The 15,415-nt window shown below is 46.5% G+C and overlaps 1 protein-coding gene across 1 annotated transcript; it reads right to left on the reverse strand.

Moving 5' to 3' along the window:
- Positions 1–1,035: 1,035 nt before the first annotated feature.
- On the reverse strand, positions 1,036–14,811 carry ipmkb (inositol polyphosphate multikinase b). Its single transcript, XM_084459841.1, has 7 exons — positions 14,050–14,811; positions 10,974–11,059; positions 9,541–9,637; positions 8,614–8,786; positions 5,132–5,213; positions 4,353–4,891; positions 1,036–4,286 (listed from the first exon to the last, which is right to left on the reverse strand). The coding sequence occupies exons 1-7, from the start codon at positions 14,261–14,263 to the stop codon at positions 4,146–4,148; spliced, it is 1,332 nt and encodes a 443-aa protein (XP_084315967.1). The 5' UTR covers positions 14,264–14,811; the 3' UTR covers positions 1,036–4,145.
- Positions 14,812–15,415: the final 604 nt, after the last annotated feature.

Raw genomic sequence — 15,415 nt, forward strand, 5'->3', positions numbered from 1 at the left:
ATGTGTGTGTGTGTGTGAGCAGCCCGCTCCCATCACTCCATGTGAGGTGAGTTTAGGGCTGCCACATCGTTGACTGATGGCGGCATTTAATTGGAAACATCAATCTTTAGCCTTTTACACAAACCTCCCCTCCCCACACACACACACGCGCACATTGACGCACACACACATTGTGCAGCATGTGTTGATACTTCTCAGAGTAAACGCCCAGTGTGTCTATGTATGCTGTCACCTAGATCCACCCCAGCCCAGGTGTGATCCTGTCTGAAACAGCTCCAGAGAGGACAGATGGATGGTTTGTGTTGTGTGAAAAGAAGTGCAGCAGAATATAAATAAAACAAGTGAACACCAACTGAAGCAGTTTTGCAGAGAGTTTACCTCAGCGCATGACCTGTGATCGTATCATTGCCAGCTGTAAATTACATATTAGCTTTTTTACCTTTCTGGAGAATGGTCATTTGATGGATGTATTACAGTAGTTTGGAATATTTGTTGTTTCTGAGTCTTTTCCTCATCCCCAAAGGGAGATATGTTTAATGACATAATTAATCTATAAATCTTACATCACTGACGATTGTCATGACAGAGAGAACTTCCCCTAGAGAACCCTGTCACCTCTGGCTGTGTGTGTGTCTACCTGTACATTATTTGAGGCTGGCTCTTCTGGTGGCTAGTGTGAGTACAGTATGTGTGTACAGTAAATGTGTTTGCCAGCCTGTTTAATTGTGTGTGTGTCCAGGGATAGACTGTATTGTTCAATTTGAGAACTGAGAACAGCTCATCACAAGCAGCCACAGATCTGAAGCTTCATGCCTGACTAGATACTGCTCCCTGGTGGCTGACGCCAAGACTGTTTCTAAGATCACATGACAACCCTGACAAGAAGCTTGTATGACAAACATTTACCTCAGCTTTGGTTTGGAAATGCTGAGAAAAAACATATTAATTAAAGAAGAAAAGATAAGACACATACTTGTCATTGGGAATAGGTTTTATTAGTAATAATAATCTGCCAAATATACAGCCATTATTGAATCCGTCTACATATTATACATTTTCATAGTATATATCATTTACAAAATGTAGAACTTAGTACATCTGATTCCGATATGAGAGAGACACAGGAGATGCACATTACTTCCTGTCCTGCATTTCCTGTTCCTGTTGAGGTCAAACCTAGGGCCATGTGATGGGGAGGAGACATGGAGGTTTCCATTCTGACAGCAGAGACACCATATTAGACCTGGGTTGAAATATTATTTAAAATCCCCCTTTCAAATAACTTTGAGGCTGCCAGATGGACTTGGTTTATACGATATTGGTTTAATTGAGCCAGGCAAACTCAATCAAGCACAGGTTTCAGAGGGTTTCAAAGCCTATTTGATCCACATCTGTCTGCTCCGTACTGACTATATTCCAGGTGATATTCCAGACTACAGGAAGAGAGGCATGATGGGACCTCTGTCTATAGGACAGCTTGGAAACCAAAACAAATAACAACAAACTGGGAAAACACACCGACAATGATTCCAGCAAGCCAGCCACAACATGACCGCTTATACAGTTTGGAGCAAAAAAATAAAATAAAAAAAGTGATTTGCAGAATCTTTGAGAGAGCTTGAGGATGTATAACTATGTACAATAAGTATAACTCTCTTCTGCTTGGCTCAATTTTTCAGACATAAATCCAGTCTAACCAAATAATAATTATTATTATAATAATATACCACTTTGGTGCCTCGACACACCGACCTGGACATTTCAGTCAGGCGCAATAACCACCTCACTGGTGACGCAATAACCACCTCACTGGTGACGCAATAACCACCTCACTGGTGAAAGAAAGGACACCCCTCACGGGGCACGCCATTGGTTAGTTCACAGCAAAGGGATCAAAATAGATGTTATTATACATTGGCTATTCATTCGTTTTTCAGTGCATCATTGATCAAAAATGAAAGAATAGCTAAACACAAAAACAAACATGTATGGTTAAGTTTCTGGCCACAATTACAACTATGTGTTCATTTACCTGCATTGTAACTATTTGTTAACTTTCCTGGCCATTGTGTTAACTAAGAAGACACCTTTTACCCAGAAAGGATCAGCTGAGTGTAAACAAGAGATATCAATTCATCCTAGAACAACTTGTCAACAATCAGCCCACATGTTCTCATGCATTAGAGTGGGCCCATTCAGATCTGCTCTTAGAAAGTGTCCTCGTTCACACATTCCATGTCCACATTCTACAGGTTGTGATCCTCTGCTTCCAACACTAGATCATTCCATGTCCACATTCTACAAGTTACGATGGAATGTTTGCAGGACACACTCCCAAAGCGAGGTCTGAAAGCAGCCCATGTTGTAGAACTAGATTTTAAACCATCATTTTAAACCATCCTTTCATCCAACAACATCTTTGAGAGATTTGTTCCGGACAAACAAAACAAACAGATAAACAATGCCCCGTTGTAAAACGCTTGAAGCTGCTCGGTGCTTTGCAAGCAGTGAAACAACATTAAGAGAATGTCGAGTTGGTATGCGAGTGTGAGTTCACAAAGCTGCCAGTATCAGTCATCAGAGAGACAGACATTATGGAGGAGAATTAAAATAAGGCAGTGACGCAACATGTCTTCGTCTTCGAACTGTAAACATCTCAGACTCGCCTAGATACGCCCCGCCCCCATGTGTCGTCACACGAGCATAGGCGAAAAATGATTGTGTCTCTCTGGGGTATAATATACCTTTATAAAATCATACATAAATATCAAGTTAATTTCACATTGCAACAAATTAAGATTTCATGTAATTAAATCGTCCTTACAATCTACATAAGGGGGGAGGGGGGGTATATGCATGATTAAAAATAATAATAATAAAATAAATGTATTTATATGGGTCAGTCGGGGCAGAATAGAGCAGCTATCCACTACTAAAAGCAGACAGTCTATGTAAGGAGATAATGCAAGCATGGTTGGGTTTCAGAAACCAGCAAGTCTCTAGGCGTGCGAGCTACATGCTCACAGGGATCACAGAGCCCTCTCTCCCTCTCCGATAACAACCGCTACTTTGGCATCCTGGTCGGGAGCGACAGACACTCCACCAACTCACCGGGTTAAAGTATAAAGCATCTCTCTCTCTCTCTCTGGTCAATCTCTGATAATTCATTGTCATCACAGCAACATATTGCATTTTCCACAAATCCTCCAGATCCTGACACACACACACGCGCACACACACACACACACACACACACACACACACACACACACACACACACACACACACACACACACACCGTAGCGAAGGCCAGACAATCTATAACCCAGTTTTAAAAGTAAATCAGACAAATATCACTAAGAAAACAGATAAGAGCAGGCGTTTTGGCGGCAAAATCGAGTGCTATATGATAATGACAGTGATATTTGTTAAAGGTACTTCACCTACACACTAAGCGTTTAGAGATAAAGATTTTAACAGATCAATAAGAACCGTCAGCAACCTGGGAAACATAACGAATGAAATAAAAGGTTTAAAATTAAACGACTGAGTAAATCATATAAAATAATGCAGATTATCTGCAGGTGGGCAGATTGAGGGTACAGATTAAGAGATTATAACTCTGCGAGCGTTAATTACAATTGTTTACCTGAGTTAGATACCTGTCAACAGTGGTTAAAAACAAGCACATACACGCATGTCAGAGAGCTACGGAGAAACAACGATGACACTTCACCAGGATAGCGCCCCCTACAGACGATCAACTAACCAGGAACTAATTGGTAGACTAAGTAACAATTAACTGTGTCATCTTACCCTTGCTTTGACCGTCTTTAAATCTTGCCATAATCTTAACCTTAATCCTAACGGTTATCCTCCTACATTGCTGCATATCCAGAGTTGCAGTAGAAAGTTTGAATATGTATCATCTATAGATTATTTTTGGACCATAGACCATCTGAACTACACTTCCACGGGACTATTTCAGGACAGGATGACCGTAACGTCTTCATGGATAGTGCATATAGTGCAGAACAAGAGGGTTAACAAGGCTAGGAGTCCTCCACTCACTCACAGACTACAGTACGACACACACGGACACACACACACAGACACACGCGCGCACACACACACACCGGGAGGGTTTAGGGCTGGTCCAGGATCTGCTGGAGGACTGTCAGTAGGTGTTTGAGGCCGTAGATGTATCCGTGGTCGTGGGTCTCTGAGGGGAAGACGTGGGCAAAGTCGATCATCCTCACCTCCACCTCCCCTCTGCTGCTGACCTTCTGCTCCGAGCCTGACCCCGCCTCCCTCCGAGCTCCTCCCCCCTCCTCCTCCTCCTCACCCTCCTCCCTCTCCGCACCCTCTCCTTCCAGTTGCCCCTGGACACCGTTGCCGTTAGGCTGCTCGGCGCTGACCGGGTCTCGTTTCCAGGCGCTGTTGTCCTCCGCGGTGTTGGCCGCCGTGGAGTCACCGTTGTCGCCGGCGCCGGCGGCGGGGTTGATAGCCGGGCCGTTGCCATGGCAGTGGCCGCCGGAGCAGCCCTTCCTGTGCACGGTGTACACGGCGGACAGGCTGTAGGCAAGCGGCACGCCGACCCGGATGTTGTTGTTGTACTCCAGCACTTCCTGCTCCCCGCCCCCGCCGCCGTCAGCAGCAGCCAAAGTGGAGGTGGCGTTGTTCTCCGGCGGCGTCCGGGGGCAGAGGAGGAGCCCCCCGGGCCTGGGCGGGGGGGCGGGGAGACCCTCGTAGACGAAGAGCAGGGAGCTGGCGTAGAAGGTGAGCTGGCTCTGCCCCTCGAACCACCGGAGGACCCTCTGGACCTTCTGGATGCTGGCCGACACCGCGTCTCTCCTCAGACACAGGCCGTTGTGGAAGAACTTGGACAGACCTGGACGGGGAGCGGAGACGAGAGGGGAGACAAGACGGTGACCTGACGTTGTCTGATGACGGCCCGGCGCCGAGACGGAGACAGCCCGGGTTCCCGCGGATCCCGAGGAACCCGCTGGGAACCCGCGAGCGCTTTCGTTCCGTTCCAAGCGTCGAGGTACAAATACGTGCCCTCGTCGCTCATTGTAAGGATCAGGTCAGAGGATTATGGGTAGAGAGGTGCGGAGATGCGGGTACTGACCGTCTTTGATGGTGTCCTTCAGCAGTCCTCGTCCATAGTGCTGATCATAGGACTCGTAACCGTCTGAGCCCAGCTTGTACACCTGCACGTCGGAGAGAGAGAGAGAGAGATTGATATTTTGCTTCCTCCAAAACTTCAAAGGAAACGACAGATCTCTCCATGTCCTTGAACTCTGTTTGACATCGGCAGGGATAACGGCGTGGGAGGAACGCTCACTCCCCCTGGTGGACACAAAGCAGAAACGGAGGGAGGTCTTAACTGTGCGTGTTTACCAGAGCGAGAGCATTCTTCTCTCCCTGTATCTCTGCCATCAGGAACATAAACGTCCATCATTAGCGGTAATGAGACCCCATCTCCGCACGCAAACGCTCGCGGGCGGGTGACCGGCGTTTTCCGTGCTGCGCGCCAATGGGCCCCTCCCCTGCCCTCACGCTCGCCCCCTGCCTGGCTTCCACCCCTGTCCCTTGTCACCTCTGCCCCCCCCCCCCCGTCTGCCCCCTACTGTTCATCTGGCCCTCATGCTGCTCCTCCGATTGGCTCTCTGCATGTCCAGCCCTCGAAACTATCTCGCGTCCTCTGTCCCTCAGCAAGAGCACCCTGATCTCGCGAAGGGGGGGGGGGGGGGGGGGGGGGGCGGCAACGGGCTGACGGCGCCTCGCAGCGTCTAGACGCGGCCCGTGGCGTTGGAAGCGCCCGGGTGAGTGTGTGTGGGATGGATGAAGGACACGGCGGCGGAGCATGGAAACCCGCCCTGTCCATGAAGGGACAAAGTCCACAAGTCGTCCGACAAGAGCCCTGTGACGTGACACTGGTCGTCAGCAGGCGCACACTGTCTGCACTGGCTTACTGCAGAGTCTCTCTAAACACACACACACACGCACACACACGCGCGCGCGCACACACACACACACACACACACACACACACACACACACACACACATACACACATACACACACACACACACACACACACACACACACACGCACACGCACGCCCCCAGACCAGACCTCCAACCTGCTCTTCTAGTTCCTCTGTCATTGGTCCTGGCTGATCTGAATTGTAGAACGCACACAAACACACACAAAACCCCCGCGCCACTATTCTGTCACCTGAGCCGGGTCTCAAAGCTCAGCGTAGCCTAGAAAAGGAATGTTGACTTAAAACGCTGGTCACACAAGATGGGAGCAGACAATAAATCTGCCACTTGGAAACTAGAGACGCCCACAAATGCAACGAACGAGGATTCGGTTGACATTTCAGTCGGCACTCCTTGACAGCAGCTCTATCCTGTTCAATCATCTACCCAGCAGTGGGTATAAGGTGGCTGAATACACCTGACAGTCCGCAGACTGGGATCACAACACATCGTGTGTGCTCAGAGTGTGTGTTCAGAGTGTGTGTGTTCAGAGTGTGTCTGCTCAGAGAGTGTGTGTTCAGAGTGTGTGTGTTCGGAGTGTGAGAGCTTCCCTTTTCCTGTCTGTTACCGTGAGACTGAGGGCGTAGGCAGGGAAGCCGACGAAGTCATTACCCTGCCCCTGAGGGACCGGGTAGGAAACCCCAAAGCAGAGAGGAGGAGATAGTGACAGTTGTGATTGTGATGAGAGAGCAGATCGGACCGATAGACTAAAGCCTTGGGACAGTGAAACTCACTTTCACTCTACTTCCTGTCTGTGATAGGCTAACTGCCGACTTCCTGTCGGTTACCGCGATACCCCGGAGGCCTCTGGTTGCGGATTTCATTCCCATCAAGATTATATAGGTACTATGATATACTTAAAAATGTGTATGTAGGCCTATCTCACGCTTAGCTTAGCTGTATCTATCAACAATGCATCAGGACCTGCCGGACCTGAAGAGGAATGAATGCAGAGACTCGCCATAGTTCCCATGACAAAAGGCTGAACAAGGGAGATGCATCATCTTTAACTGGTGTCAGTTTGCAAGGCAAATACCGTGTTGGTATACTGTACATGCATGTTTTTCAGGAATGGAAATAATCTGAAAAGGCGTGACGTGACCTATAGTACCACCTATTCAGACACTGTTATGGAAACATATCCATTTTCATCTGAACTTCACTGTGATGGATAAAACAAAAAAGTGCAAAGTTCCGATAGAATTATCAGTTCAGTGCTTTGGATTTGAATCATGATATACTTAGGCCAAACAGGTAAACTTCCAGTTTATCTTCCATCTTATTTTCCTGTTTTTATTTTATGTGAAGCACTCATGCATGCATGCACATTCTCTGTTGTAAAGCACTTTGAGCTGCATTTATTTGTATGAAAGGTGCTATACAAATAATGTTGATTATTATGATTATTATTTATTATTAATAATAATAAACAAATCCTGTGAGAAGTAATAAGCTAGACTGGTAGTACAGACTACAGCCAAAAGGCAGAAAACACTGGTACATGCTCTTCACCTGCAGAATATGCTCATGTAAACACGCAAAACAACAAAATAGGGGTATGATCCACACACACACACCCACACCCACACCCACACACACACACACACACAGACACACACACACCACTAGCAGGTGGGCCCCAGACCAGACCTCCAACCTGCTCTTCTAGTTCCTGTCATTGGTCCTGGCTGATCTGAATTGTAGAACTGCCTCTACCTGCTTTTCAGAAAATAGGCCCTTCAAGCTCCTATATGGTGCTCCTATAGGGTGATACGTTTTTTTTTGCTTTCCTCTGGAATATGTAGGGGTGGGACCTATGCCCACCTCCCTTGTTCTCTGTAAAGTGCATTGTGTTGCCTCTGTGTATGAAAAGCGCTATACCAATAAAGCTTTGATTGATTGATTGATACAGGCTTGTGAAGCACAGTGACCTCTCGGAATGCCCCTCATTCACATCAGGTGGAAGTGGTCATATCACACTGGATACACTCAGGCTGGTTGTTCTAGATCATGGGTTCCCAAACTCCATCAATGTGGGCCTCCCCTCTGAAAACAGTCACACACCCGCGCCTCCCCAACCTTGTCCATTTTGCAAGGCAGCGTTAGCTAGCCCATAACGTTACACAGCTAAGTTAGCTCGGTGGCACCTGCTGCTAGTTAACGTTATAAAAACCACAGACATTTCATAAAAACCACAAACATTTCATGTTTTTGTTTTTTTCTAACCATCCCTCCACGCCTGCCCTGAATTTTTTTGGGGGCCCCTCAGAGGGGGCCCGCCTCACAGTTTGGGAATGCCTGTTCTAGATAGTACAACTGTCTCTACCTGAGAAGACCACACACAGGACTACTGTGAATGGTGGTTTATACTCCACATGTAAACATGTCTATTACACACCACTAGAATGGGAGCCCTGTACTTGGTGAACTAAAGCAGAGCTTCGTTCTGACGGTCTGGTGCAAAGCTCTTCTCCTCCAGTGCCTTCTGAGGGGGAGGGGAGGAGAAGAGACACAAGGAGAGATGTTTTCAGGACAGAGATTGGACCCGCGAACAGTCACGTACCCTCATGCCCAGGACCAGGAAGCCGATCTCCTCCATGAGCGGGTACTTCCTGACCTGCTGCTCGCGCTTCTCCTGCGAGGCGAAGGGGTCGTAGCTCCGCTGGCCGATCTTCACGTCCATAATGCAGGGCTTGTGGAACCGCCTGGTGACGTCCTCCAGCTTCAGGTACAGGTCTGGACAGGCCAGGGCAGCGGAGGAGACACGGAGATGAATTGACACTCATTACTGGCCCCTCTGGAATATGTAGAGAGTGGGTCGTATGCCCTCCTCCCTTGTTCTCTGTAAAGCGCATTGTGTTGCCTCTGGGTATGAAATGCGCTCTACAAATAAAGCTTTGATTGATTGATTTGATTACAATGCAATTAATATGATCACAGCAGGACACAGGAATTGATTCAATTCAATATTCTGACAAATTATTTGGCACCTAACTTACAAACACGTGTGCATACATATATTTACAATAGCCTATAGATCATGTTGAGAACACAAAATGTAAACATACAAGAAAGATTTGAGATTCAACAACATCAAAGAGGTTTGATGTTCGGGGGGGGGGGATTTACACATAAATCTACATATTTGCGCTCCAAATAATAGAGTTTTTGTTTGACTGCAGTGGGATCGTTTTCAAAGCTAGAACACTGGCCTGATTGTTTGCATGGAAACAGAAAACTTTATTGACAATTTGTCACGTAACATGCTGTGGTGGTCTGACACTGACACAAGACAGTGCATTCAGGGATGCTGGGATAGACTAACATTAGTTTGATTGATCCATTTAACTTGTTTATACAAGGAGTAGCTATACTGTAAAATGTATTTAAAGGTGTTTTCCCCCTATATTCCCCATATTGTGTTTTTCACTCAAGTCCTTGCAAATCTAAACGTCATCTATAGTATCACCTATCCTGGTCAGGTCTTTACCATTGGGTGATTCCGGGGACGACCAGGTGCCGAAGTACTTGGGTATGTGGTTCTGAAGGTCGAGAAGGCACGGGTCACAGCAGTCCCCAGCATACACCTGGTGGAGGGGGAGAGACAGAGGGACACTACTAGAACACACACTCGAGTTGGGGCCCATTCTGTTTAAATTCCATCCATTCAGAATTCAATTATATTCAATTATATTACAATTCTATTGCTGAGGTTAAGCAAATTATTCCAAATGCATCTGTATGCGATTGATGAGAAGCTATTCGCATTGACAGTGTTTTGATTTTTGCATTTTAATTTAATCTCACTTTCCGAATTGATTGGACTGACATGGAATTGACCCCCCCAACCATGACACAAACACTAGCCCATGTAGTTGAAACAAACAAACAAAAATCTGGATCAGCACCGAAGGACAATGACTGATTTTCAGTGCCTGCGCTGATATTATTATTAAAGATGTTGATTATAGATTATCTTGTCAACCAGACTGAATTTTTTTGTTTGTTTTGTGCCTACACTGGCAACTACATCAGTGTAGTTTGTCTTGACCACCACAGCAGAGGGACTGACCAATGATAACCAAAAGATGACATCAGGAAGAGAGAGCGTATCTAACCCTGCTCCTAGGACAATAGGATAGCCGTAAGCTAGCTAAGCGTCGCGTGGCTGGAAAGCTCCGCTAATGCCCTGACTAAATAGTCTTCAAACAGACCTGCTGAGGCCAACACCTTGCTAAGCCCTTAACCAAACACATCTAACCGCCCCAACTGGCTACAGAGCCAGGCAGGCAGGCGGGATGCTGCTGACCCGACTCGCTAGCCTAGAAAACTGAACCCACTCCACACCAGACTGGCATTAAAAAAAAGGCTATAGCCTTCCACACCCTACTCTAGCCAAGTCTAGCTTACACTTCTCATCCACCCCCTCACTATTCCCGGGCCCATCCTGGCCTCTTGGCACACCCTAGCCACAAGCCCACCCACCACCCTTTCACTCCCCCACCACCCTCCCCCTCCTGGGTCGGCCTCCTCCTCCGCAGCCTCTTGAGTCAGAGAGACTGCTGGGCCTCCAAAGCCCCTTGGGCTGTTCTCATTCTAGCACAGCTTTACAGTAATCACTCACTTTTTATTGGTTCAGCGTCAATGATCTACAGATACAACTCAAACACGCTGAAACAACCGGGCCTTGTTTTACTAGCTCTATGGTAATTGCTGGATACAATAACGTTGTGTCAGTCTGTCACAAGTGTGGGCTAGCATACTGGTTTCAACATCTTTCTTTTTCATGGAGACTTTAAACTCTAGGTTATATAACCTATAGCTCACAGATAACCTTACCCAATTCCCCAAAATAACAAACTACTGTGTGTGTTGTGTGTTGTGTGTGTGTGTGTGTGTGTGTGTGTGTGTGTGTGTGTTTACCATGCTGTAGAACTGCATCTCCCGGGGTCCACGTGGAGGGGGCTGCAGCTGTTTGAGTACCGTCCCATCAGGATGCTGTAAAATACCTGTTATAAACACAACAGGAAGTCGTGATACACCTGTAATAATCAGGATGTGTTTACACAATGTTGTTGATTGATGGAGAACATTTCCCGCTGATTCCATGCCGTCTCTCGTTCCGGCGTTAGCGGCATGCTCATGCTAGTGCAAAGCAGTAGAAACGGCTAGCATTCAAAGAAAACTCACTTAAACACTCCACAGTGCACCCAAATCAAATAAAGTGAGGACAGTGTCGGGAGTTCATTTGAGTTTTTATACCACCATTTTTGACGTCCAACTATCGTTGAATCCATTAATTTGTTCGGACCTATATGTCTCTCTCTGTAAATAGGGAGACGGAGTGTTACGTAACTAGCCGGCACTATTGTCTTCACAACAACAAGGAACAGAAAAGTGGACTATTGTCTTACTATCAACACAACAAGTTGCAACGGCCACGTTCGAAAAGGATGTCTGACTTTGATGAGGAGTTTACTTTATCTGGCAACCCTTACTTGTTTGGGTTACTTGTTTCTTTGAATGTTAGCCATTTTGGTTAGATTACACTATGCCACTAACACCCAAACGAGAGACAGCAGCATGGAATCAGCTGAAAATGTTCTCCATCAATCAACAACAGTACAGGGTATGGGTCATAGTCATGAACGAGGTTCTATGTCCAAAATTCTTAACTACCTCTTTAACTGGGTTGGTGTGCTGAGCTTCAGAGGCCCTGAATAGTTTCTCTTTTACCTGAGGCTCTCACTGAACTAACATGAACAGACAGGTGAGGGGACAGCTATGTGGCAGGGCCCTGACTCTCACTGGTGCAGTCATGTGAAGGAAGGAAGGAAGGAAGGAAGGAAGGAAGGAAGGAAGGAAGGAAGGAAGGAAGGAAGGAAGGAAGGAAGGAAGGAAGGAAGGAAGGAAGGAAGGAAGGAAGGAAGGAAGGAGAGATGTATGGACGGACGGATTGATTGAAGAACGGATGGAAGGACGAAGGGAGGGAGGGAGGGAAGAAAGAAAGAAAGAAAGAAAGAAAGAAAGAAAGAAAGAAAGAAAGAAAGAAAGAAAGAAAGAAAGAAAGAAAGAAAGAAAGAAAGAAAGAAAGAAAGAAAGAAAGAAAGAAAAATAGAGAGGAAAGGAAGTAGGAGGAAGTCAACCTAACAGCCAACCCAGGGAGTTCCAAAGGTTACTCGTGTTTAACATAGATTAGAGTCATAAAACAATTTTCATTCATTTATCGAAGACAAGTCAAACAAATGTGCCAGAAGAATAATTCCAAGTGATAAGCAGAGGTACCAACTGCAAGGGGACTTTGTCCTCATACTTAGATTAGACAAGAGAACATGCAGACTCTCACCTCAGCAATTCTATGGTGACTTATTTTTCATTGTCTCCTTTCCCTTTAACCACACTAATCTACAAATATATGATAGGAGAGCTGAAGACATGCCACCTATCCACTTCAACGATATCAGTGGACATGGAAGTAAGGAGACGAGGACACAGTTCAAATCGTTGAGATATGTCCTTAGTCAATTGACACTGAAACAAATAGAGGATAGTGGAAGCTGGAGCATGTTTCTTATGTTACGTCATCATATATAGGACAGCCAATGATGCTGATCAGATATGGACTGGGCGGGCTGGGGATTGAGGATTAACCAGTCCTTAGCTATGCTTCCTCTCTCCTTGTCTCTCTCTTTACTCTTTCCTGTACCTCTCTCTCTCTCTCTCTCTCTCTCCCTCCCTCTCTCTCTCTCTCTCTCTCTCCCTATTAACCAGTCCTTAGCTATGCTTCCTCTTTCCTTGTCTCTCTCTTTACTCTTTCCTGTACCTCTCTCTCTCTCTCTATCTCTCTCTCTCTCCCTCTCTCTCTCTCGCTCTGTCAAGCTCATTATATCTCTCTCTCTTTCTGTCCCTGTCTCTGTGACAGATGATTTAGCTTGGCCTTTCCCATTCGGAGCAAACGGACGACCGTCCCCCCAAACGGCCGACCCAGGGGTCAGGTGGGTTTCGGGAGGGCTAAGACGGTGACCTAAATTCCGCTCTGACACTCCTGCGCCCCCTGCCCCGTGCGGCGAACCATCCAGGAACAACATGCACTTCGGGGCAACAAGGGAAGGGGCGAGGATTTCAAACCTATCACTCTGACAGGCCAGGCCGCTCCCTCCGCTTACTCACGGCCGTTGGAAGCACAGATAGTAGCTAGATACTGGCTTCTATCTCTTCACAGTTACAGGCTAGCTTGTTCTTGCGTCATCAGATAACCTCATGATCCGCGCCTTCATCATCAATCATCCTCATCACAGGGTCTCTGTGTCATCGTCACAGTTCGGTAGCAGCAACAAGCACTTTGACAGGCCTCACCTACAGGAGTAGCCCTGACGAGGCCTCGTAAGCCAAGCTGATAAGAGTATGATGGTCGTACTTTGCCGATTGTGGGTTCAGTTTCAATAAGGAGTCATAAGGCTATAGCCTTCCACCCGTTTGTGAACAAGCCAAGTTTATAAAGTGACTTGCCCTGATCCAAAACACAAATAAAGCATAATGCATGACCATGTACAATAGCAGTAGGAGAAGAAGATGGACTACAGGTCAGACTCTATAAAGATAGTGGAGAGGTATGTGGGTGTCGGTGGCAGGGAGCTGATACTAGTCAAACAGGATCCCACCGGTTGGTTCAACAATAATAGGGTTGGGGGGTGATACTGACTGGGCTAGGCTGCCATCTGATTGATCAACTGACTGATCCTGTCAAGATAGTGGACTTCAGTCAGCTAGCTCACCTGAACCAGTAGAAAGAATACCTTTTTTAATAGACAAGACACACCATGCACAGTCAAATATAGCTCTGTACAAACTCGAATATCTTGGTTGTGTCGGCTAAGGGTTGTTTGTACAGTAAATAAATGACAGATCACATGTAGGCTAATATAGGCTACACTTAGACTGAACCATGTTCCATTTTAAAAGGGGAGCCCGTTTGATCCAGCCCGGACTAGTTACTCACCTACTTTATCAACGCCATACTTATGACCCGCCACCTGATGGGACAGTGGCACGCAGCCGTTCAGGTGACCCTGCTGGGAGCCCACCTGTGACCCCTTCTCCTTCACCTGGCCCCCGCCAAGGTTGCAAGTCCCCAGGTTGACCAAGGGGCCGCTGTTCAGTTCCAGTCTCCCCAAAGCTAAAGATGGGTCCATGATCTGATGTTGAGTTGACATTCGCAATCAATCAACAGCTTTCCAAAAACAAAAAAATGAAATGGGGGCAGCTTGTCACCTATGATTCACATATTGATATTACGTAATCAGAGATACCCCCGCATAATTTCGGAGGCTGCGAGACGTCTTCATGGGATTCCTGAAACGGGTTGTTTCCACCCAGGGCCGAGTATCCCGTTTTATTAATGCAGCGAGGCTCCAAAACCACTGCTACAATGATTTTCATATCTTGAACTGCAACATAAATACTGTCTAGCCACATCCCACTTCCTCGCTAGGGAGACGTAGCTAAACACACTCTCACCCAAAACTGTCCCGATAAAGACCCAAGAGCGATATCCACAACCGATCTCAGGATCCTCTTCAGTGCGACTCCTCTTCAAACAAGATAGTTTAGTAGGTTATTATGAGAACCCATGCATTAGTAAGTCCTGGGTGTTTGGGCTCGGTTAGCCAGCTCGCTACACGTCCCACAAGGCTGGCAGGCAGATAAGCGTGACATCACATTTGTTAGTCTGACGTACAAAGTCCCTCGATCCGAAATGGTAGCTGATCGAGACAGATACGCACACTACAGTAGGTCTAGATCTTTTACAGATGTCATATATCCTTCCTCATATTCGGAGATCACAACAACTGCCACGGATATATCTTATTAGTCGCGTATCTGTAGTCTACCTAGTCTTGCAACAGTGGCCACTACTGTCGCAAATACATTACAGGAGCGTCGATACTGTCGGAAATAGGAATTTTTCACTTTAGATGACAGGACAGGTAAAACTAGTTGACAGGACAGGTAAAACAGAAATGTAAGGGACCCATTATGTGCATAGGAATTGGCTACTTCGTATAGCATCCCTCCACCCATCAACACCCTAGCTTATCCCACTATTATCCTATTAAATTGAGAAAATTCTGTCTGCTGTTCTTCCATTTTCATGCTTTGACTGGGTGCTATTCGTCAGTGTGTAAAATGTGGTCGGACTGATCAAGACATGAATCAGAAAGAAGAAATAGATCACTGTCAGTCTGCCACTACCGTGGTAATTGCACAGATAATTGGGTAGGTCTTTATCTGTTGGAAAATCATAATTGAGCCATTCCATGTAAACAAGCTTTGCTTGGAAACAAATTTAAGAAGCTCTGTTTACA

This window comes from Borostomias antarcticus (assembly GCF_949987555.1).
Source record: "Borostomias antarcticus genome assembly, chromosome: 29".
Lineage (NCBI taxonomy): Eukaryota > Metazoa > Chordata > Actinopteri > Stomiiformes > Stomiidae > Borostomias > Borostomias antarcticus.